This window comes from Anomalospiza imberbis, chromosome 3 (genome assembly GCF_031753505.1).
Source record: "Anomalospiza imberbis isolate Cuckoo-Finch-1a 21T00152 chromosome 3, ASM3175350v1, whole genome shotgun sequence".
In the NCBI taxonomy this organism is placed as follows: Eukaryota; Metazoa; Chordata; class Aves; order Passeriformes; family Viduidae; genus Anomalospiza; species Anomalospiza imberbis.
In genome coordinates, this window is record NC_089683.1 from 75,377,814 (window position 1) to 75,403,307 (window position 25,494).

At 42.3% G+C, this 25,494-nt stretch overlaps 1 protein-coding gene and 1 long non-coding RNA gene across 2 annotated transcripts in view; both read left to right on the top strand.

Moving 5' to 3' along the window:
• The first annotated feature begins 11,361 nt into the window (after positions 1-11,361).
• The window catches only part of PDE10A (phosphodiesterase 10A), a 340,723-nt gene continuing 326,590 nt past the window's right edge, over positions 11,362-25,494 (top strand). The window contains exon 1 of the mRNA XM_068185214.1: positions 11,362-11,744. Coding sequence (XP_068041315.1) covers positions 11,654-11,744 — 91 coding nt within the window. The 5' untranslated portion in view covers positions 11,362-11,653. The remainder of the gene's footprint in view (positions 11,745-25,494) is intronic.
• LOC137469946 (uncharacterized) lies at positions 20,836-22,970 on the top strand. Its single transcript, XR_010996817.1, has 2 exons — positions 20,836-21,570; positions 22,296-22,970. It is a non-coding gene; the product is annotated as an uncharacterized lncRNA (long non-coding RNA).

Sequence of the window (25,494 nt, forward strand, 5' to 3'; positions counted from 1 at the left end):
AATAACGGTGGGTGTGTGGATAATGTACAAATGCTGAATGAGTGGGCTGTTAAACAGGAGGGAAAAAAATAAAGGTTGCTTTTCTGGGAAGAGAGGGAAATCCGTTATGACAGAGTAAGCTGAGTGTGTGCTGGTGCAGCCTCCTGCTTCCAGTCTCTGTGCTGCAGTGACAGGGAGAGAGGGGGAAGAAAATTGGGGTTGGGAAAGGTGTGCGTGAGGGTCGGCACCTGAGGAGACAGTGTCTGGAGGGACACGGGATGTGCGTGAAATAAATAAAATAGTTATTATTCCTCAAATCATTAATTTTTAAAATAAAGAAAAAGGTGGGGAGGGAGGATGGAAATCCCCTCGCACAAAGGAACCGTAAAGGCGCCAACTGCACCGGCTTCATGAGCGGGATCATAAAAAATAAATAAATAAATGCCAGTAAGGCATCTCATTGAGAAAAAAAAAAAAAAAAAAAAAAAAAAGCAAAAGAGAATTAATAAAGGAAAAAAGGCCTCCACGGGAGCGGCGGGGGAGCGGGAGCGCAGGGCCCCGGTGCGTGTCGCTGAGGCAGCATTGACGCAGGCAGCTCTGACGGCAGCAGCCGCCGCGGGCGCGGGGGGAGGGAGCGAGCGAGCGAGCGAGCGAGGGAGGGAGGGAGCGCCGCGCTTCTGTCCCCCGTCCCCATCCTCAGCTTTCCGCAGCCGAGGGCGAGGCGCTGTCTGCCTGCCTGCCCTGCCTAGCGCTGCGGTGGGGGCATCGCCACCTCGGTGAGCGGCGTGCTTTGGTGGTTTTTTTGTTGTTGTTGTTGTTTTTTGCACCCCCTTCCCCATCCCTGCGTCAAGAGTAGGGGCTGTGTCCCTCCCGCCCAGCCCCGGTGTGGCTGCCTGGCCCCGTGGGCTCACAGCATCAGCCTTCACGGATCTGAACGGTGAAGGCTGATGGCTGCAGGTTGGAAGTGTGGATTGTCTGGGAGTTACTGCTTTACAACTTGGGAAGCAAATGAAAACCGCCTGCTCATCCCTGCTCTGCGAGTTTGTTTCTTGCAGCTTATAGGGAATTTGGGGCTTGTGGCCTTCAGGGATGAGAAATTAATCTCTCCTGTGAGTTTCTCAAGGTTTTTCTTGTACAGTCTCTCTAAAATGCCAAGAAAAACTATGATTGTATTGCTGATAATACCAACACTTAGGGTTTGCTTGTCTTTGCGGCTGACTTTTTTCTCAATTAAGAAATGAGAACTGAAATCACAATCCCAGGTTTTTCTCTGCAACTACAGTTAGTAGTAGTCATTGTGATTTTCCCTTCAGCAAGTTTGCAGATGACACCAAGCCAACTGATGCTATTGACACACCTGAAGGATGACGTGCTATCCAGAGAGACCTGGACAAATGGGCCCATGGGAATCTCATGCAGTTTAACAAGACCAAGGGCAGTGTGGCACCTGTGTCAAGGAATGGACAGATTGAAAGTAGCCCTGCTAAGAACCTGGGGGTACTGGTGGATGAGAGGCTGGACACGACCCAGCAATGTGCACTCCCAGGCCAGAAAACCAATCGTATCCTGGGCTGCATCCAAAGCAGCATGGGCAGCAGGGAGAGGGAGGGGATTCTGCCCCTCTGCTCTGCTTTGGTGACACCCACCTGCAGTGCTGCATCCAGCTCTGGGGTCCCCAAGACAGAAAGGACATGGGTCTGTTAGACTGAGTCCAGAAACAGGTCACCAAGTTGATCAGAGGGATGGACCACCTCTGCTATGAGGAAAGGCTGAGAGAACTGCATTTGTTCAGCCTGCAGAGGAGAAAGCTTTGGGGTGATCTAATTGTGACCTAGTATGTGAAAGAAAGCTATAAGAAAGACGAAGAGGGACTTGTTAGAAAGGCGTGTATTAAGAGAACAAGGCAGACTGGCTTCAACTTAGAGTAGGTTTAGATTAGATATTAGGGAAACAAGCTTTATGGTGAGGGTGGTGTGGCAGTTGTACAGGTTGACCAGAGAAGCTGTTGATGCCCTATTCCTGGAAGTGTTTGAGGTCAAGTTGGATGGAGCTCTGAACAACCTGGTCTAGTAAGAGATGTCTCTGCCCAGAGAAGGGGGATTGGAACTTGATGATCTATAAGGCCCTTTCCAGTCCAAGACCTTCTATGATTCCATGATTTGTCTTCAGAACCAGAAGAGTTTTCATAAAATGGTGAAAAGTAGCAACGATAAATTTTTGCTGTGGTTCCCTGCCTTTAGTGTTCCAATGACTGTTAAACAACCCTGAAAATACTTTCTTGTCTTAATGACTGATGCTGTGCTGTTCCCAAACATTACTTAGGACCTCACATGCTGGGGTCATCAGTCTGGTAACTTTCAGCTCTTTATTCACTACAACATTTTTATGAAAAGGACCATGCAAGTCAAGGGCTTTTCCGCCTCTGTCAAGCAGGATAATTTCAGATGGGAAGCAAAAAACAAAAAAAAACAAAAAAAAAAAAAAAACAAAAAAAAACCAAAAAAAAACAAAAAAACCACCCAAAACAAAACAAACCCCAAAGAAAACCAAGTGATGCACAGGCCCTGAGTGGAAAAATCATAGGCCAATAGAGTGTCAGAATCTGACAGGAAACTGATAAGGTGGCTGCTGGTGTCAGCGTGCTAGGCAATGTCAAATCATTAAGTATGTTTGTTACTTTTCCCTCATGTAGGCATATGTTTGTTACTTTTCCCTCATGTAGGCAGGGCATGCATAGGACCATGAGCCTATGTCACCTGAACATACTCCCATAATCATCAGAGCAACGTGGGGGCTTTTTTGGTCAAATGTGTAGATTAACACTTGTGAAAGAGGAGAATCCTTTCTTTCCTCCTCTGTGTTCTCCCCAAAAAGGTCTCTGTCCTGTGTTCTACTACACTATTGAAAGCCAAAGTTCTGAAAGAAAAGTTCTATTCTTGAAGAAATGAGGAATACTGAAGATTTTTATGGAGCTTTTATTTCAGAAGTTTTCTGGAACATTGTTTAGAGTTGTGACTATGAGTAGTGGTGGTTTTTGCTCTTTCGGCCTTACATTTTCACTTTTACACAGTTTCAAGTAGTGAAGTGAATGAACTAGTGTAACAGTTCTTTCAAACAGTTGAAGTGGGCTTCAATGGTCATACAGAAAGAATTGAGGGGGTAATGTTTTGATTTGAAAAAAACATCTCAAATACAAAATCCATTCCAAAAACCCCAGTGTGTTTAGAAAATCTGAATCAGTTCCCATTAAATTCATCAGTGAAGATGAAAGTGAAAATAACTTACAAAGCAGAATTAGAGGTTCAGGTGAGGAGGAGCCTCAGCCAAACTCCTGCTCAAAGCCAAAGCTGAGAAAGCAGACCAGGTTGCTTAGCGTAATTTGCCCTCTTCTCTCATGCACAGTAGTTTTAGAGCACATCTGGCAGAGCTGCCTCCACTGACAGATTTGAATCTCAGGAGTCAGATCCTTCCTTTTCTCACTTATTCTTTCTGGAAGTAGATGTAGTTAATCCTGCTCTATATTAGAAAAAGGGGTAGAAAAAACTAGTGCTGTTGAATCAAAAGGGGAAAAAATATTTCTGTATGGTTACTGAATTGCCTCTTAAAGACTATAAATATTTTGTTGTACCTTCTCCTTTAAATTTACAGTGTATTTTGATAGTATGCAACATTTAGTGGATTTTTGCTTTAGATTTTTGTTTTTTCTTTCTGCTACCAAGTATATACAGTATATAGAAATACTGTCAATTATCTTTTGAGGGACAAAACCATAAGGGTAGATTTGCTATAGAATAGCATTCCTAATTGGAGTTCCATGTTTCTCAAATAATTTGGCTTTATTCTGAATTCCTTAAATAAAGGGTTAAAAATAATTGAAAATATAGAGTGGAGCTTATCTTGCAGAAACATGCAGTTAGAATTGATTTTTTTTCTCCATTTTTCACAGAGTACTGTGAAGAAACAAAAAACCTGTAGCTTGGACACTGGTGGGGGTTTAAAAGTATAACTCTTGTGAACCACTGGGACTGTTGAGATGATATAGCTTAAAAGTGGAATGAAAAGTAAGAGAAAATTTTGTGATTTTCCAACACTGGAACTACTTATTTGGGCTAAAATATTGTCATCCCACCACAGTTTTGAAGTTTGCTTTTTTTTTTTTTTTTTTTTTTTTTTTTTTTAACTGAAAACCAAGGAAAATCTGATTCTCAGTTGCTTCTGCTTATTCCTATAGAAATTATATGTAATCAAACTTGGGTTTTTACCCAGATGAATTTGAGACCTCACTGCTTGAAATATTTGAGTACAAGAGACATCAAGGCAGGCTCTGTGCTGCAAAATATGCAGGCCAGAGGAAGTGGGGAGGCAGAGCAGGTAAACCACCTTGGTGTACCCCCCTGGTAACCCCAGTGCAGCTCTGCAGGTCTGGGCTGTTCTTCACTGCCCAGGGATGCTTCCCTGGTCTGCTTCCCAGCCTGATGCTGTACTGCCAGGAGAAGGTAACAGAGCCCTGTGCTGGCAGCTCCTTTCCTATCACAGACTTGCCAGCAGCCTCCAGGGGCCTGGCTGGGGCCTCTGTGTCTTTCCATAGAGATTTTGAGCTATAAAGAAGGTTACAAGGAAGAGGGCTATAGAAGTAAATAAAATAAATGAAGAAAGACAGGCCCTGGATCTGTGTAAGAGAGCGTGATGGAAAGTTGCAGGGCCACAGCCTAGTGTGGCAGTGTTTGAGGACCAGAAAACTTTGCAGACAGTTTTCTCCTATTCCAGCCCTTTTGGTTACCTAAGGTACCACAAATTACTTTTCAAACATGGAGTGTTCCACATACCCTCATCATCATAGAAACTCTCAGTACGGACCTTCTGATGCTGGGCTAGAGTCTAGGGAAGCTAGAAACATTTCAGTGGAATGACCCAGAGTGTCTTTTACAAAATGAAACTTAATTACAGTTTCATCACATGGAAGTCACAGACACTGACAAGGCAGGTGCATGCTTCCTCTGCTGGGTAGGGGATGTTGGATAGTATCTCCTAGAAGCAAGGTATTTGTGGAATTCCTGCTATAGAAATACAGGAGCAAGAGATGGAGAAGAGGCAGGGAAGGGGAGGAAAAGTGCTGGAGAATCAGAGCTGCTGCCAACAGGAGGTGGGGAAGTTTCTGTACACTTTCCTCTGACTTTAACTGCTGCCCTGAACACTTCCATTCTTCTCAAGAGAGAGGTATGTGAAAATCCAGTCAACAAACTCACAGCTCTGAAAACTGGTAACAGCTCAAAGAAGTCACCATACTTTTACAATTAAAAAGGCAACAACACAATGATAGCTAAGGTTTATGAGGAGACACGGTTCAGGACTTGGCAGTCACATATAATAAATATGAGGTCTTTGCAGAAGTTGGAAGGAAATGTGGACAAAATAACTTGATCCTGGAAAGTGAAAACACTTAGTTCCATCTAACTTAAAAGAGGAAATTTAGCAAGATCTTTCTAAATAAATGTATTTTTATCTGTGTGTGAAAATACAAAGAGAAATGTTGTGAAATTGGAGTACACATTTCACGCTGAAAGAATAGCATTAAAAAAACCCAGAGATGTGGCTTTGTATCTTGAAACTGCCTTAGTATTACCTTCCTCCTGTGCTGAATTTCATATGAAACTTTTCTATACGAGATGTGCTTTTCACCCCCTTCCTTTGAATTGGTAAATTAGGAGATCAAAAAGGTGTTAATTTTCATAGCATAAGAAACTGGAAAGTGCGTCAGTCCTGTGAGTTCTCGTTGTGTTATGTGTCCATTTGTACTGTATGTAATGTCAGTACAGTGGGGCTACTTGATGATTATTACTGCTGCAGATTAGCTTGGGCGGTGGAAAAATGACAGATATGGTGATAAGTTCTGGGTTTTGTTTTTAAATTGGGAAAGTGGATGAAACAAAAGAGTGTTTATTTGAGAAAGATATTTCAGTTCTAGACCTGCACTAAAACTTTCTCCATGGCCTTGCTAAAAATCACTTAGGAAAAGACAATGTGATTTTCAGTCCTATCAAATAGTATTTTACTATGCAAGAATTCCCACTGAAAGCAGTGGAACTATCCAGGGATTAAGGCACTAATCAAATGTGAATAAAGATGATAGAACAGATTCTTCACCTCTTTGCTGCTGTTTCCCAACTTATAAAATGAAGATAATAAAATACATGAGCTCTTCTGGGTGTTGTAAGGATACATTAGCTCATGATAGCAAATCACTTTAAAGACAAACCCAAATGCTAAGGATTCTGTCAAGAAGTGCAGGGGTGTAGTCACAGTTCAGGGACACATACCAAAAACCAGCTTTGAGTGGGGAGAGAGCTTCTGCAAGAAATAGACATCAATGATATAGATGTCTTCAATATCTGAAATGCTGTGTTATAAATATACCTCATAAATAAATAAAAAGAAAAAAATTCCAAACTATTTGGGAGAAATGATAGTATGGCCGCATGAAAGAGAACTTACTCTCTCATTGTGCTGTTTGTTATATACTTGTTAAGTATTTTTGGGCCAAACAGTTCTGAACTGAATCAACCATGTAAGAAAAATAGTAAGAAAAAGCAAACTTGCAATATGAGATCTCCCTTGGTCTTTATGACCATTGGGTTTGATTATTTGCTGAGTCTGTACAATGTGTATTGTACAGAGGTGTGTTTGTATTGACCAGTTGCTATTTCTATGTCCCTAAAGTTTTAATTTAGTGTATCTTTAAAATATGCTGCATTCAGATTGACTAGTCAGTGAAAACTGAATGGCCCTTTGTGGTCATGACTGACAGGCTAGCCTAACAATGCTTTAAAAAACAAAGCAAAAAGTAGAGTGTTTGCAAACTGAGTTATATTTATTGAGGGCGTTTTGCCTGAGGATTTCAATTCTTGACTCATGTGAGGCAAACACCCAAGTCTAAATCAATAAACCTGAAAATACTTCTAGTCTATCTCTGTGTGCAACCATGTAACTTAAATCCAGATCCCATGGCTGAATTCTGAAAACTCAAAGGGAGGGATGACAAAATGTGATGTATATATTCCTATTTGCCTTCAAGCATTTTACATGAGGACCTTCTTCTCATCTAGTGAAAAGACTTTGGGCATTATATACTGAATGCCACTTACTTCAGTTTGGTGATATAAACCCACCACAAGAAACAGTTAATGTAATTTTATCCAAATAAAGTTACTGCAGTCACTGAAAGTGGGTAGCATAGAAATTGAGTAATAGCATAGAAATTATTTGTTTCTCAGGGCATTAAAAAATTAACTAATATCAGAGCTCTTATGTACATTATTAGGCATTTTCCCTTGAAGCCTACCTGTGTGATAGGTAATCACAGTGCCAGGAAGGGCAGGAAGGGAGCATTCCTCTGGAAATGGGAATCATTACTTCTAGAATTCTTATATATATTACAAAAAAAACCCCACAAAAAAACTGGTAAGTAATGGTGATCAACCAAGAATCCCCAAACAACTGGTAAATTATTTCAAAGTGGTACTATCTCCACCCCAGAAGTCTTTGCTTTTCTACTTTGGGCCTTGCCAGTCAACCAACAACATGCCATCCTCTCCCATTGTTTTGTTTCCCTCAAAGACTATCCCAAAATGATTTGAAGAGCACAATCTCTTCTAGACTGTGAGTGTAGAAGTCCAGACTTGGTATAGAGCATGGAAACTGGTACTGCATTCCCTTTATTTCTTCCTCCTTTTTTCCTGTTGTACATATGGCACTTTGTGACATGGTTTTAGTGAGCATGGTGGTATTTGGTCAAAGGCTGGATTTGATGATCTTTGAGATCTTTTCCAACCTTAATGATTCTCTATGTCAAAGACTTTTAACTATGGAAAAGGCAGTGGCTCTCATCTTGTAGTAGTGTTTTCTTTGTAGTGCAAAGAAATTTTTAAAAGAAGTGCTAGAAGTGACTGAACAAAAAGCTTTTCTTTGGCAACATCTAATAGAGAGGATGGAATAAAAACCCAAAGGGATTAGTTAGATGTAGCTTGGCTGGATACAACCTCAGAGATTATTGTTTGTGGATTTATCTTGTTCACCCCATATCCTCCCCCCAGGAGATGATCTATTCTGTATTTCCATCCCCGATTTCTATGAAACTATAATGAAAATATGATGTGTCATCAGGGTGAACAATTTAGTGGAAACTCCTGTGAAAAGGCAGATTTTGATGGGGACTTCCTAAAACACAGATGCAGAATAATACATTTTATTTTGTGATAGATATATTGTGAACTCTGTGTGCTGAATGGGCAAGAAAAAAAATCAACTTAGCAATGTAGTACTGAAGATTAAATTAACTTAAAGCATAGGATTTCCCCCAAAGCTTGACAAATACATACTATTCTGGTCTCTGTAAATTTTCTGAGTATCTTGCTGAAGGGATGTGCTACTAGGTCACCAAAACCTCTACAAATCATACACAAAAAGAAACACCTTGCTAAACTAGACTGTGTAAGAAAGCAAGCATCTTCTGCTAATGATCTGAAAATCTCCTCCTTTACTATGCAGCCTATCTCACCAAAGCTTTGTGTGGGCGATTGCAATAGAAGATATCTCAAGGGCCACCACAGGTACCAAAATTAACATCCATGCTAGCAAGAGTCTTTATGCCTCCTCTCTCTGCTTGTCACTCCAGTTTGCTGCCTTTTGCTTCTCACCAAAATAAACTTCGAAAGGAGAAAGGACCTGGTACCTCGTGGGTGCTTTCAGCAGCTAGTGAACCTGATTTGGGCTTGCAGCGATACCACTTACATCGTCGGTATCTACAGTTGCTCTAGCAAAGAATGGCGCAATGGTTTGGGCAAGTAGCCACCTACTGCTTGAAATCATCTGGAGGCCAAACAAGCCCTGCCCCTTGAGGGGACGAAGAAGGAAAAATCTGGACAGCAAGTATGGGGCTGGGGATGCAGAGAGCAGACAGCAGCACTGAGGGGCACCGCACACAATGACTTCGGCCTCAGCAGCTGAGCGCGGATGGCGCCTCAGCCAGCCGGCGCCGCAGCCCCCGTACGGCTCGCTACGGGAACGAAGGCACCCGGCTGGACCGCGATCCCCCGAGACCTTCCCCGCCGCCGCCCGTGTCACCCCCGGCCCCTTCTCCGGCGGGGGCGAGGCGCGGGGCAGGGGCTGCCCGCTGTCGTCCCCGCCCGGCTGCGGCGCGGCGCGGACACGCGTGGGCCGGCGCAGGCGGGCGCGGCGCCGCCTCCCCCGCGGCGGGGCCGGGCGCGATGCCGGTGCCCGCTGCCTCCGGGGAGCTCCTGCGGCACCCGCGCTGTCATTCCCAGGGCAGCGGCTGGCGGCAGGGGAGGCGCCCCCGCCCCCGCGGGGATTGGCAGCCCCGAGGTGCGGCCGCCCCCGCGCCCGGCAGCGCCGCCCGCCCGCCGCCCCCGCCGCGGCTCGGCAGCGCTCCCCACACGCGGTGCGAGCCGCGGCACTGCGAGAGTGTGACCCCGCGCGAGAAGGAGCTCCCTGCTTCGCATCGGGTTCTTTAAATTCTCGTTTCTTTCTAAGTGCCTTCCAGTGTTCAGGAAAAAAAAAAAAAATAAAAATCCTTGCACCCTAAACAGCAAGAAATCGCTACTTAAGAAGATCTAAACATATACCATAAGCACTTCAGCATGTACCCGAGCCGAAATATATTTGGAAAGATGGGAGGAGGGCATTTATAGCACCCAGCTTTCATCAATGTCTGCTTGAAGAGACACAGAAATAATTAAGAAAAAAAAATCCTCCCCTTCCCCCACCCGAATAGTCATAATATATTGAAATTTCCCAAAGTCTAGTCAGTTGCAAAAAATAAATGTTTTTGGTGCTAGAGGATCATGTTGCAGAAGCGTGTGACTGCAAGATCTAGATTCCTTTCCCCGCTTCCCCGTCTCTTTCCTTAGGTGTTTTTTAGCATTATTATTTGTTTTGGGAGGGGAAGAATCATCTTCGCTTCAGTCTCTTGCTAGAGGTCCAGACTGCTTACGTCTGAGCGCCCCTTATCATTTCAGTGAATGGCAATTGCAGCCTTGGCGCTGTTATAGCAATGAAGCTACAGACGTCATTGCCTCCTGTTGGACGTGAGATGTGTCCAAGCATCAGCCCCTTTTGCTTAAGAAAACTCTTTAACTTCCACGCAGCCGACAGGCAAGCTTTTCTAAGATCCCGTGGACCCAACGTTGTATTGATAGAGTTATATCTTTTTATTTATATATACATACACACATACACAGGTGTGTATGTGTGTAAGTACGTATGTATAGAGAGAGACAGATAAATTAAAGCCGCAGCTATACTGCAAGCTCCTCTAAAATTTCCTGCTCGTCAGAGTAGCTCTCTGCATCGTTTTGTTAAATACAGCCCGGCGGGAAAGCCATCATCAATCAATTTCGGGTAATAAGGAAGACTTGTTGAACACCTTGTTCTCCAGACCCCGGGAAGATGCTAGGCTGCTGGAGCGTGGAAGAGCCAGGATTGTGCCCTGAACTTCACCCACTTGGCAGCAGCTATTGCCAAACAATTCCCCCTCTCCTCCCCTGCCTGTTTGCGTCTCGGACTGACTGAGAATCTGCTCTTTAAAGTTGATCTGAAGGAGAAAGCAGAGACGAGCTTGTGCATAGTTTGGAGGGTAAGTTGTGTCGTTGTGTCCTCGCCCCCTCCTCCCCCCCTCCGCTAACAAATCCCCTCTAGCAAGCTTTGAAATCCGCCTGTAAAGGGGGCAGGTCGGGGGCGGCGGGGGACGGGACGGGACGGGGCTCCCCAGGGGAGGGGCACATCTTGTTCCCAGAGCCGAAAGGGTTACAAAGGGAGCGAGAAGGACCGGCTGCGGGGGTACTGACTCCGCGGCGGAGTTTGCACGGTGCGAGTTACCGGTGCCTGCTGCCAGCCGGTTGCGGCGCTCCGCAGCCCCGCTCCGCGCCGCTCCCGCAGGTGCCGGGCGGGGTGGCCGCCGCAGCCCCCGCCGAGCCGCCCCTGCCCGCCGGCAGCCTCCGGGGAGCCGAGGATCTCCGGCTCCCAGAGCACATGACCCCTGCAGGGAATTTTGCCTCCCTGCACCTGCAGGCTCTTCTCATCCCTACTCCTCTGCTCCTGGTTTTCTTTTTAATCCTCCGGTTTCCCCCGCTCTCCACACACCACCACCCCACCTCCAACTCCCCCCCACACCCCCCATCCATTTAGCTTTTACCTCTCCCCCTCCATTTTTTTTTTTTCTTAACCAGAAGGAATCCCAACAGAGGAAAATAATATCAATCAACTCCCTCCTTCCTCCACCCCCCCCCCCCCATAAAAAGGAAAAAAAGCACCACCTGCTAACATTTGGAAAAGCAGCAGAGGACTATTACCTCTATCTTTAATTTTCACTCACACACTCAGATGAATGAGCAAGGAAGGGGGAGACCTTAACAGCCCCTCTATACGTGGGGCTGAATTGATGGGATTGTGATTTGTAGGATTTCTCCACTTAGTCCCTGCCTCCTACTTGCTCTCCAGCCACTCCAAAGTCTCTTCCCCTCTCTTTAAGCAGCGATTTCTTTCAGTCTCTCTCTCTCTCCCTCCCTGTGTCTCTCTTCCTCACACTCTCCCTCTCTCTCTACATACACTCATCTCCCCGGAGAGAGAGATAGGAGAAACTCAACTCCCAAACACCGACCAGATGTCGAAGAAACGCAAAGCCCTGGAGGGCGGCGGAGCCCCGCTCCCCTCCGAGGACCCCAGAGCCTGCTTTGGGGCCGGCGAGGAGCAAGGTAGGGCGGCGGAGGCCTGCAGGTGGCCTGGCGGCTGGCAGCCCACCGCAGGGACGTGCCGGCCTGGCCGGCCTCCTGCAGCCCACCCACAGTGGGGTGACTTGGGCGCTTAGGCCGGGCTGCTCCATCGCCGGGCGCAGAGCTGCGGGGCTGCTCCCACCGCAGCCGCACCGAACTCGTGCACGGGGGAAGGGGGTGTGGGAGGGTGGCCGAGGGGAATGGCAGGTCTGCCAAGCAGTCCAGGCTCCCTTCCCCACTGCAGTTTGTCACTGGCATGGGCATAGCCACAGTGGCTCACTGATTTGTAGCTTGTGTAAATCGGTTTGCGGTGCGCTCCTAGCCGGGGCAGCGAATGAGCCATAGGCACCTAACGTATACGCTGTGGCTTTGCGTGGGTCCAGTTTCCTCCAGCAAGCCACCGTCCCTGGTACGATTTCAGTTGCGTCACGCTGGGGCTTCAAACGCCGCTCTTGCAGCGCACTTTGCACCCAGCTAAAGTTGGTTTTGCTGTAATTTTCAAGCTCCAAGTATTTGTGGTGAAAGCTGTTCCGCACTTTTTGACAAAATAATATGACCGTAGCAGCCGTGTGGTGTAAAATCAGCTGTGCACACAAGTGTGAGGGGGTTCTGCAGCCGAATTTCTTGTTGTTCAGCCAGCCCAGTGGGTTCCCTTCCTTTGTGTTTATTTCAACAGAGTGGGCCCAGATGAACCAAGCCGAGCTACAGGGCTTTGGGCTTGTGGCTTTAATGCAGAGAAGAGAGGAAAATACTGGCTGGATTCAGAGCAGTGTTTCAGGCTGTTGCAAGTGGCTGTGGTGGGAGATGGTGGGTGTGTGGTGGGTTCAGATGACGGTGTGAGTGTGTCTCTGTGCATGCTCAAATTCAGAAACATGGTGTTTTTGCCTGGGCAGGTGTACACCAAGCAGGGAGGGATAGCATGAGTGTGTTTTCCAACATGGAGTCTGTGGCCCTTTTTGTAAATGATGTGAAAGATTCTAATGTCACAAATCACCCATATCGTGAAATTCCCTTACCACCGTGAATGTGTATGCTTTTGCAAGAAAATATTTCTGGCACAGTGGTTGGTGTGTTCTTCTGGTTTCATTAGAAATAAGCACTGAAATTCACCATTTCTCTCAAAAGATATGGTTTAGGGTTTATGTGGTTGTTGGTTGTTAATTGCTTGGCTCTCCCACAAGAAAATAACATGTTTATATTGTCTTGCCATTTCTCTGCTTAAGACTAATCTTGACATGGGAGGGATATTTTCAGACCCTGTCAATGACTTTATATGCATGACAGCATTCAATGTTTTTGCAATGTGGAATTTTGCTGTTACTAATCTGGAAAATCTTACCTCTTTGTCAGCAATAGAGGAGGTTAAATACAGAAAGGGTATTCAGCAGAGATTCAGCATTCAGAAAGTTTGGTATAGATTACATGTAATTTTAATTTAAATATATGCCAGTAGTGGGTGTAGAAGCACCTTACATGTTATTGTGATGCAGTGATGCTTGCCTGGTTAGAATTTTTTAAGTGCCCTTTTTTTTAAAAAAACTCCACAATAATATATTCTGTAACACATCTGGTTATGTAACAATAAACAGAAAACATGATACAACTTTAACAGAGGATTGTTCTTTTTCTTTATTTCAGTATACACAAAACAAATGAAATGGAGAGTGAAAAAATACTTGATAAAGTATTGATGTGTATCTAAAGGGTGTAAATTAGGTATCATTTTCCTCCTAAGGGGACACAATGTATTTTGTAAATCAGACAGACTGAAAACTTGTGTTTTGCACCTAGATAATCCAGGGTCTTGTCTTTTCTATTGTAGTAAATAATGAAATTAGGCAAAAAAAGTAGTTTTATTTCTGAGCTTAAATTTATTTTTGTAAACTTCTATTCTGTTTATTTTCTTCCTCCTATTTTACAAGAAGGAATGTTGCTTGTTAATTACATTGTCTGTGCCTATGTAACTGTAGAAACCATTAAGAGTGTGCAATGTATCACAGTCTTGTAGGGAATGTATTTTTGTGTAAGATGGTGGGTGTGAGACTTTCTTAAGGCATGAGATGGGAAGGGTTTTTTTATTAAGCTTAATAAAAAAGCATTTTACTATGAAGCATTGTGGTCTTACAGCAGGTTTACTACCTCTGTGGAGAAGGCTTACTTGCTAAATTTGGAGGGCAGGTGTGTAGTGTTTGCCTGGAAGTATGGAGAAACCATCTAACACCTGGGGTTTAGCGTTAAAATGTGTGCGCATTGGGAGCAGGGAGGCAGGGAAGGCAAACTGGGCATAAGTAAACGAAGGGAAGAAAAACAGAGAGCTCAGATTTCTGGAGGCTGCCAAATCCTGTATTCTTGCAGAAACTGAATGCAGAAGCCTGGCTGTCCTCAGCTAATGAGGTGACTTCTTTCAGTGACAGAAGCATGGATGAGTGAGAGCCTGGATGCAGGTCTGCCATCGTATTCTTCTATGTTACCTGGTCAGGTGAGAGCAGGTGAGACCCTTTTGAGGGTCTGCACTTTTGTTTTTATATATAAGGAGAGCAGGGACTAATTCTTAGCTGCTCTAGACTGTGCTGCATATTTGGCCAACTGAAGTGTGTGCTTGCAGAGTTTCATTCAGGCCTTGTTTATCCTCACTTGGTGAAGCTGTGGGTGGATAGACACTATGTAGGCCACGATACAGATTTTTCAAACTTCCTTGGTGTGGCTTTGTTTTTATTCTCCTTCAAAGTATTTTATGAAGGATGCTGTAATCCATACTGTAACCTTACTTTTTATTCTGGGGTCTGATGCCATATGTTTCGGGCTCACTGGTGTGGAGAGGAGCTAAGGGGTGAGGCTTCTCTGTATCTCCCATCTTCTCAGCAGCAACAGCCTGAACCTGTCTGTCTGATTCAAGGCACTTCACTGCTTCACCTTATTAAGGGGAAGGCTCATAAGGCTCATTCCCAAATCTCCAAAGACACAGTGGCATCTTTTGGGGAGAATTCAGGTTCTTACTTGAGCTGAATTTCTTCTCAGAGGTGCCCCTTTTTTTACCTTGATTGTCCATGAAGCTTAGGGTAACCACACTGGTTTATTTGTACCAATTAAAGTGGCAGGAATTCCAGCAAGGCTGATAAGGTCCTAGTGGAGAAATGAGATATGGTTGTTCAGTGTGATACCCAGCATGGAGGAGGTGGGATTTGTCTTTTGAAACTCACCTCTCTGAACTCCCTTTATAGTCAGGAAGCAGAACATTTCTAGGGATCAATTCATCTCTTCCTGAAGTGGAAGTCTACATTTAGTCAGCGGAATCAGATCTGAGAAGTGCTGTTTCTGCCAATTGAATATAAAAGTAGTCCAAACATCTAGCATGAATGTAGACAGCTGTATTTCAGCAAATGACTCCTGACTTTTGACCAGATCTTTCAGGCTTCAGTGCAAGTCAAATGACAAAGATATTTTTCAGCTGAATTTGAAGCAGAGGACTTCCCTTCTGGAATTACACTTTTGCTCAAAATTGTAGCACAAAAAACTGAAGAAGGGTCCTCTTTCTATGAATTACTTATTTCTATGAATGTGTTGAAAGCTAGTGTAGAAGATGTGAAAATGGAGGGTGTTGGTTTAAAAACAAACAAATAAAATATGGACAGTTCTCAGGACCAAATACAATATGATCTTGTGTCTAAATTATACAGTAATGCTGCTCACAGTTTTCCAGCGGTTTCTGAATAGAGTGCAATTCAGCATTTTTGAAATTTTCTTGCAGAGATTTTTGAGCATGATGGATTCAAGGAAGTAGTAATCTGTAAATTTTCATTGGACTGCTCTTTCTCAATTTGAATTTTCTATGAAGATAAGTAAATGCATTTCTTCCACTTCCCCTGTGGTCCAGTTGTTCAAATGGTCTCCGTTGTCACAAATATGAGTTATAGTTGAGAGTTTTCCGTGCTTTACAAAACTGGTCTCTAAAGAGAGAATTGTTGCAAAACTCTTCCAGAGACAAAGTTGAACTCCTGTCTGCCCACAAGTAAGTTTTAAAATGTGGTTACTTTTTTTTTATTTCAATGGTACTGACCATTTACGTAGAAGTTAATCATGTGCATAAGGAAATGTTTTCAAGATTTTGATGGTCTTAGCTATTATTAATCAAAGGCCTCTTGAGGGTCACTTTTATGCAAGGGATACTTCCCTAGTAATTAGTAGGGGGAGCTGTTTATACTAAACTATTCTCTCTGGCTAACACTTGATTATTTGTGTGACTGTTTATCATTCACATTTGTTTTGAAATTTGGTATTAAGTTCTGATTATTATTAAATCTTAATTTGGGATCATCAGGCACAGGAAACCAAGTTCTGCCCTGTTACTGAAGGCTTACATTGATATAATGACAATCAGAGTTGCACCCAGCTTCTGAATTACAGTTTTCCAAATACTGTCTTCTCAATACAATTAGCTAGAGTGTTTATTCCATTTGTTGTTTTATTACGATAGTGAACACTGTGATTCCTTAGAGCTCTGAACACTGTAGGTGATATTCACGTTTCTCTGGTGCAGGTAGAAAAGCAAAGCAGTTCTTCCCCTGACAGTTCTCAACTTGTGTGTGTGATTTGTGACTTCAGTATCTCACATAATTACTTTTCTCCATCCTCTGTGTCTTGACCATTCTCTTCTTTCCACTTAGCTTCTGATCCCTGAAACAAACAAGCCCTCTCTGGATCATACTCTGGAAGATCTGACTAAATCAGACTTAAGGTGTTTAGTGACAGAGGCTTATGTGTTTGTGAGGGCATGGGAAAGGGAAGGGAATTATTGTATAGCTTGCGTTTTGTGCCAATATTGTAATAATACAGAAAGAAGTGATCCTTTTGACTCCAATCACATGAAGAATTTTATGTCACTGAAAAAAAAAGACCAAATAATTGCATCAACAGCTTATTAAGGGTTTTTTTAATAGAAAAGAAACCATGCTTTCCAAAGCTGATTAGCTCAATGGTTACTGATAATTTCCTGTGTTTAATTTTTTTTGATAATCCCTTACTTCTGAGACAGTCAAGGATCTGCCTTCCAAATGCTATGAACCATCTATGGGGTCTATCTTTTTCAGAAGATCAGATTTAATATGCTGAAAAGGATGACAGTTTTATCAACTTACTTGAATTGATGTGAAGCTGCAAACTGAGAATGGTGGAAAATGTAAAGCTAAGGAGAATTCAAAATGTTTGGGAAGAGAGATCGGGGACAAGTATATGTGCTGTTGTTGGAACAGTGTTGTAAGCTCTCTCTGGAAAAAATACCTTCCTCAGGCATTGCTGCTGACATGTCTTCCCATCCACAGTCATAAAGACTGTTGAGAAGCTTTTCTTTTCCCACTTGTTTTAGAGAGGTGTGCTAGTGTGTGCCTCGGTATAAATTTATGAGCCTTGTTTGAAGTAAAATACAAAGGCCAAGGCTTGAGCATTATGCTGAGTTGGTGTTTCCATGTAGAAGGGACCTTTTCTGCCCAGCAGTGCAGTACTGCCTTGGTCTTTAGCTGCTGCTAGCAAGTCTTGAAGTCACTACTTGCATTCTAGGGGAAAAAAGCTATCCCAGGTGACGCGAGAGGCAGAGCTATATGGAAAGGGGTGATATTTTAAGTACCTGACATAGTTGCTTTGGTTGGAAGGTATGACTTTGGGGGAACTGCGAACTTGCCCTATAAATAAATTTATCCAAACATTTAAAAAGTGGAGATGACTTTTTAATTATTTGTGGGCACTTAGATATTTCAGCTATGCTGGTCATGTAGCATGAATGGTAATGCTATAAAAACACCCAGTGAGACAGGAATCGTAATTTCAGCAAAAAAAGCAGTGAAAAAGTCTCCCAAGTAGCTATTAAAAATGGTGCTTTGGTTAAATAACCAGAATTTCAAGGACAAACCTATCTTGAAGCTTTGTCATAACTGTTTGAGACTCTGCTTTGGGTTCCATAAAATTGCAGAGTAGCTCTCATGATGACAATGCTGTAGTCTCATTTCCATCTCTGTGAGGGCATGTCCACCCTGGCTGGCCCCAGCCCGCAGATGGTAATACTCCAGTGTACTAGGAAGTGTTAACTCAATGTAGCAACTGTTGTTAAATGGAATCAAGTTGTGCAGTTGGCTGAGTCCATGCCTGGTGGTTGCTCTCTCTCTACCTAGAGAGGCAGTGGGAAAAGAGCAGCTCTGAAAATGGCCTTCAATGAAGACATCCTCCTGACTGCACAATGAGCCTGTGTGGCCTTCCAGAGAGGACTAGGGCTAGTCTTTGGAGAACCTGGTCCTCAGCTGGTCTCAGGTGCTCCCCTGACTGGTCAGGTGCTGCCTGGGAAATGGAAAACCCTGGCTGACAGAGGAGGAAGACCCTTGATTTGGGATGCCTCCTCATACTTGAAGAAAAAGCTAAATAGGGAGGGCAGCATAAAGGTGAGAGAATTATAAAGGAAGTGAAACAAAAAATTTAAAAGCTTTGCAGGTTTCCTTTAACTTCTGGTAGAATGAAAATATGTGTGAATCTCCTGGATTTACTAGAAATGCATTGCATTGTTTCTGTTTGGTTTTTCATAGCCATTTTCCTCCTTCTGCAAACAAATAAATGAATGAAGTTGCTTCCCTGTTCCTGGTCAGCAAAGGAATGTGCATCTACCCTTATCATAATATGTGTGAGGGAGAGTCCTGGTCCTCTGTTATAGTGTCCACATTCACCTGATCACTCTGTGTTGGCGGGAGGATGAGTTATATTGATGATACCACCTTGGATGGTTTCTGAACATATCTGAGTCCAGTGCTTCTATGAGGGAAGGAAGGAGAGATGCAAAAGGCAAGTGACATGAAAATGCAGATTTATTTATTTTTTAAAGGCATTGTGTTGTTAATACACAAGAGTAGAGACTCTAATCTCTAATGAAGCACTTGATCATTAATGAAGTCACTAAGTGTTTTCAGCCTGTGGCCCTAAAGTTTCTGTACTATTTGAGCATAATCCTGTTTTTAAGTTACTAATGATAATGTAGAAAGCTTGGCAACTCAGTGAGTGACAGTTGTGGCTTTGTGCTGGAGGAGAAGAGAGATGCTGTCTGGGTGTGATGGGCTAGAATACAGTTGGTTTGTCTGATTATCAATTCAGTCCCAGTGTGATGGATACAAATGTTGATATTTAAGGTGTGCCCACACATTGGGCAATTGAGCTTGTGCTCCTAAATCCGTTCCTAGTATGTCTGATCACATATGGAATGAGCAGCTGTATTTCCGGTGTCAAGCTGTATTAAAGCCACCCAAACTGTGGTTTACTTGAGTACTGTATTAGAGCTGAGGGGCAGCTGGTAATGGATTGATTCATACATTGTTTTTCAGTTTGTATTGGGCCCAGATATAATATGGGAAAGTTAAAACCAGTACAATATGAATAAGAGGTGGAGGAGTCATATATGATAGCACTATGAAGTAATAGTTATAACAAATAGCTCTTTTCTCATAGTCATGATGATGCCTTTGTTTTAGTCTTATGTAGCTCTTAGGTTAGAGTAACAAATCTGACTGTTCTATATGCAATTGGGTTGGCTTTCTAGGCTTTGCCCATGCCAATAAAGATTTATTTTTCACTTTTACTGTTTATTCACCTGCACTTTTTTTTTCTGTTATACTTCCTTTAGTATAGATACAGCCAACATAGGCTTATGTGATAATTATTATTTAGGCTTTGCAGATCTGCCCTGTATGTTGTTAACCACCTTCTAATGTTATGTTTTGGAACTGAAGTTTGCAAATTAGTAAGTTCAGATAGTGCATCTATGTTTTAACAAAGTTTAGTCCATGCAAGCTCTCCAGCTGTCTTCAGGGAAAAAAAGCTAATGATTTATAGGTGAGCTTCAACTTTGTGTGACCTGGCCATAAGTGGGACTAGGAGCATTCACACCTAGAGGCTGTATAAAAAGATTGAATCAGTGGTCTTCCTACTGCTTTTCAGTTCTTTTGTGCCATCTATATAAGACTGCATGAGTACTTGTAGCCTCTTTCAAGGGCCAACCTAACACAGGTTCCCAGAGCTGCATTGTGGGAAGTCTTATCTGGGAAGTGATAACTAACAGCTCTATGTGCCTGCAGAGCATGAAGAGTGTCCTCAGTTGTGTGGAGTGAACTGCGGACTGTTCTCTTTTCTTTGCTGATCTTCCTTGACTTCTTAAGAACCTCAGTAATTTCTTGGAAACATGAGAAATGTTGTGCAGGCCAATTTTGGCATTCGTTGACTCCAGCCCCTTGCCTACAGTGTTTTGGAAATGTTGGTGGACTTTCTTGTTCATTTTGCTTGATTCTCTTCACAGTACTTGAAGAACTGCAGCATTTTCTTGCAATGAAATTTCTGATTCCAGGAGATGGTGCTGCGGCCCATGTAGGGTCATGTGGATTGCATTAGGTTCTGGTCATGGTACCAGAAAAAGGTTCATTCTTAGTATCCAGATAGTTCTCTGCAGAGCCCGTCTGAATGTTGGCTGTTATTGTATAACTTGTCCTTTGACTTGCAGAGCCTGTTAATTTCAAATGGTATATGCTTCCTTTGGCTCTTGAAAGTGGGGCACTTGGGATTTCAGTGCCGTATGCAAGAACCACATGCTGAGGTTTAGGCAAGGGGTTGAAGGTGCACAGGAGACGCAAGAATCTGACCAGATGAAGGGCCTATAGCTGGCACACTGACAATGTCAGTGCACAGCCCTGCAGACTCAAAACTACATCAGAAGATAACTGTGACCTGGCCACACACCTTCCTTTGCCACATCTGGCGGAAGGAGACTCACTGCAGTTAGTCTGCGGTGATAGTTAAAAAGCTACAAGTCATCATCATTTTCTCTTTGCTCTGTGAAATACAAAGCCACAGTCCTGGCTAGTGGTAGCCAGTATTTGCAAAGAAACCTGCATGTACACCTCTGCTAATGCTGCAGATGTAAACTTGGAAAAGATTTTCTGAAGATTTGAAGCTGCTTGATTGAGGGAAGTGGTAGATTAACACTGGGAAGAGACCAATGTAGTTTTATATATATATATATATGCTGTATACAGCTTTTTGGGGGGGTTTTGAAGGGTCAAAGCATCTAGATAATCCTTTATCTAGGCCTCAGAAACTAATGTAAGTGGCTTCTCATATGCCACTGCCACATTCTCACAGAATGCTTTTGACAAATGCCATTCATTCTGCAACTGCAACAGAGGCATTGGGTGCTCCCAAGATTTTCCTTGGCAGGCCTATGTCTTGTTCCCTTCTCACTCCCAGGGAACTGGACAGTAATTAGGAAAAGGCTGTGCCTCACTGGTTTTTAAAGGCATAAGATATGTGGCACTTAACCTTTTTGAAATCATTAAAGAATTATAGCAGTCATTTTTGGCTGGGAAACTGCAGTATAAGCAGTGCTAATCCTAAAGCATTATATATTTTTAATTCGGCATTATAATAGGCTAGGATAGGAAGAAGAGAAAATTGTACAGCTTAACATGAAGGAATATTTAATTTTTATTCAGGAGACTTTTTGGCAAAAATCCCCTGGATCTGCACAGAACCTACAGATTTAAGATGTCTTTGCACAGCCAGAGGCTGAGATCATGGCTGTCTAACTACAGTTGGATATTCTCATATCTGCCAAGTTTAGCCTTAAATAAATAAATGAATAAAAGGTCATGCTTTGTTCAAACTCTTGAAATGGTTCTAACTTAATTTCTAGAGGACAGTGACCTCCCTTTGAAGATTCTGTCCTCCTGCTCAAAATTCTGCATGGAAGCAAGGAAGTAGCTGTTTAAATGAAGCCATGAAATGTCTGAAGGTACTTTCTGGAATCCTTTTAAATGACCCTGGTTCAAGAAATATGCTCTACTTACTGCCAGGAGTGCAGTAAAGTCAATCACTGGAAATCTATTAGTTGTGGGCAATTGCAAGCACGTTACCCAACATTAACCCACAAAAAAGAAAATTAACACAGTTAAGAGTCGTTATTGCCAGAGAAAGATGAACAAATAGGAGCAGAAGCTGAGTGGGAAGCTTCTAGCAGCAGGAGGAGGGAACTGTAAAGATCATCTGTTCAGACATGCTTTTTTATTTCTCCCCCCGCAACTCCCCAGGTATCTCTTTCTCTCTCACTCCTGATTTTAAAGATACAGATGCAAATATACCTAATAGCTACTGTGAAATCTGTAATAACAATCAACTAGCCAGGAGGCAGTTTTCAAGGACCACTGTGATTGAGGGTAATGTTTTTACAATGAGGTCATGTCCAAAGGCAGCCTCAGCTGATGGCAAACTTGTACTTGAGCACTGAATAAGCACCTTGTCTTGCGTGGTCCCTGCCCCAGAGATGCTGTAATCTAATAAATCTGGCACACACATCTGGCTCTATTTTTTAAATTGCTAATTTTATGGTTTTTGGGTTTGTTTTTATTGTGTGTTTGAAGTTATCGTGTTCTTCCTTCTTTACCGCCCTCTATTTACTTGTCTCTTCTCTTAATACTTCAGCAAGGCAGTTTTGTCAAAAGTGCTTTTTTTGACTCACAGAAGTACTATCGAGTTGTGTGAAGACAAACACGAGATCAACAGAAGGGAAGCAGCAAATGGGGCAGAGTGTGTTTTCTGGTAGGTCTGCAAAGAGAGTAGGAAGCCTGGTCTGCTTACTCTTATCTTCTCCTTTATTAAGTTTTCTCATACAATTTCCCTTTTCCTCAGAAATGCCCATCTCTCTGAAAGTTCAGTATCTGTGCTCTGTGACACCATCGCTGTTCAAATGGCAGGATGGGGAAGAAAGTACCCAAAGGCAAACAAACTCAAGTAGGATCTGGCCAGAGTGTTTTGCATGGATACCTGCAAGCTAAAAAGCCGAGGAAAAATATCTTGCTGTGTGTTGTGTTCATAGTCATGGCAAACCACAGAGTGTCTCACGTGGCATTTTGTGAGCTCCAAACCAATGAGCTGTGTTTCCGAGTACCTACAGGCACTTCAGGTCTTTGCAAGCTTGTTGTGACTCAGCTTGAATGACACCAGTTAGTTTATACAAATTAAAATATGAAATAGCTTATGGCTCTTTCCAATATGGTAAGATGGTTCTTTGCACTATGTTACCATTTGAAGGTGACTCTTCACTGAGTTTAATATCCTATCTCCTTTTAATAAAACCAAAAGTCAGTATTTTTTAAAGTAATTATGTTAGACATACGTAAATTCTTTTTTGATCAACCTTTTTGTTTGAAACGAAGTTTATTTTAAAATAACCAAACATTCTTAGTATTTTAGTCTGCTGTGACAAGTTTTTGTACTACCCCATAAAAAGAGAAACTCATTGACTCATTAAAACACGTTTCTGGGGGTACTTAGACACACCTTTTATTTGCCATCAGAGAGTATTGCTTTAGGGTGGTTGCATTTTTGTTTATTTTCTGCTGCCCACTAAATATAGTCTAAGGGAAACAAATCCCACTTGGTCATAATGAAGAATGGTTTACTGGTTTTGTTTTGTGGTGTTGTTTTGTTTTTCTTCTGGTTTGGTTTTTTTTTTTTTGTTTTTTTTTTCTTGAGTGGTTTTCTTTTTTTGGGGGACAGTAGTGTTTGTTAACTATAAAAAATTACAAAAAATTTAAAAAATTTTTGTACATTCCATGCAAAAGAATTTAGAAAAAAATAATGGGCGTGGGTGTTACTGAGGAGGACACCAGTAAGGCTGTAGTAGTACAAGTTTACTGTAGAGCTGTGTTCAGCCAGTGGAGCTCTTTGCTCCTGGTTGTGGAGGGGTTTTCCACATGGCTCTTGAAACACAAGCTGGATTTTCTTCCTTGCAATAAAGAAAAAAATAAGGATTTTAATGCAGATTTATTGAGAGTAGAAATCCAGGAAAAAATCCAATCAGCTGTGACTTTGTTTTACAGCTTCCTCCACCATATTATCATTTTTCCAAGTTGCATTATTACTTTTTTAGTTTTTATGTCTAAAATGATCCTCCAAATTCTCTTATGGAGCACTGTTTGGCTCTCCTCCTCTCCAGTTGTTCATGCTTAATTTACAAAACTTGAATAATGCTACAATCACTTATAAGCTAATGATTTTCCTTAACCATTTTCTTCCATCCTCCAGATGTATGGTACAGAAAGTTAATTTTGAAATGAATGAACTGGGATGGACTATATAAATTCCTTAACTACTTGGATATCAGCTGAGGGAAAAATCATACCAGGTCATCACTGGAAACTGCTGGTACAGCTCTGATTTTCAGTAACTTTTAGTTCTCTTAAACTTTCTCATTTTATTAGAAATCAGAGACCTTAAGTAAGTGCATAAAAGGGGATGCCATGGTGGTGCTGTTGCAAATGCTGTTGAACTGTACAGGTATGGTACCAGGGTCACTAGAGATGGAATATGTGTGGAGCGTGGTATTTGTAAAATTTCAGAAGTTATTTCTGAAGTCCTGTTTTTAATACTTTTAATGATATGCCTACACATTATTAATATCAGGTTAGGTTTATGGGGTTTTTTTGTGTTTTTTGTTGGTGGTATTTTTGTGGTTTGTTTTGTTTTTCTTGTAAGTAGTTTTTTGTTCCTGAACCGTCGAGTTATGTCTCAGAAGACTCCAGTTATTTTTATTTAAATTATGACCAGATATGATAGGTGTTACATTATTATGACCAACCCTTCAGCTGAGGTCAGAAGTTATGAATGTCTTCAGCTATTTCATCAGCTGAGTGAACTTGGAAGAAGCAGATATTCTCTCTTGCAGTCTGTTAATCACTGAAGAGCACAAAGACATCAGGGTGATGCTAAATAGCCCCAAATGTCTCTTTGCGCTGCCTACATGTAATTGTACTTGTACCCATCTTTGTTCATTTTCTGCTTTTTCAACATGGTAAAAACTCCTCTTCTTCCTCCTTCTCTTTCTAAATCTACCTTGCTTTCTAGAGCATGGACATCTTGTCAGATCTGTGACTTGGTAAGGAAGCAGTTAGGGAGTGAAGAAGGAAAGAAGGATGAGTTTTGGTGTCAAGTCTGTAGACTGAATTTTGTGATTTCTTATACTGGTTTGTTTCATTTGGGCTTTTTTATTTTGAAATCACTTAGGAGTTTGTCAGGCAGCAGAAGATGAGAAACACCAAGTCAAAAAAACCCAAACTTGAATTATGCAGGTGGAGCGGATGATACTTGTGTGAGTTAAAGTTGTACTGAAAGTATGGGGGAAATGGTTACAGGACTGGAGCAGGATATTGGTACAGTTATTTGTTATTATAATTAAAAAATTTTATATGCTTGTCAAGTTTGAAATCTCCCTCTGGAAAAACTGCTTTTGTACCTGTTCTCTTTTCTTACTCCAGAATTTTTCCGCTTGACTATTGGATTGGTATTGGCCATAACTTCTCCATCTGCCAGAAGAGATACTTCTAGTTGCTGGAATCTGTTGATTTTTTTTTTTTTTTTGGTTACTTCTTAGAGATGGTGACTTCTACAAATGATATAAATTTTGCAGTTTCAGATATTATATTGATATTTAGCTATCTTTTCCAAATATAAATTATTAAGTTCAATAATTTGAATTTTAGCATAGCTAGGAATATAATTTTATTTCTGCTATTCACTTTATCCTTGTTGATGTGGTACAGAATATGGTACATTAAATTAAGCCATCCAAAACAATTGGGCTCTGCTTAACTGATCTAGAGCAACAAATGATGTTGCTTGGGAAAAGCAATTTGAGATGAACATTCATTTATTGTTCTCT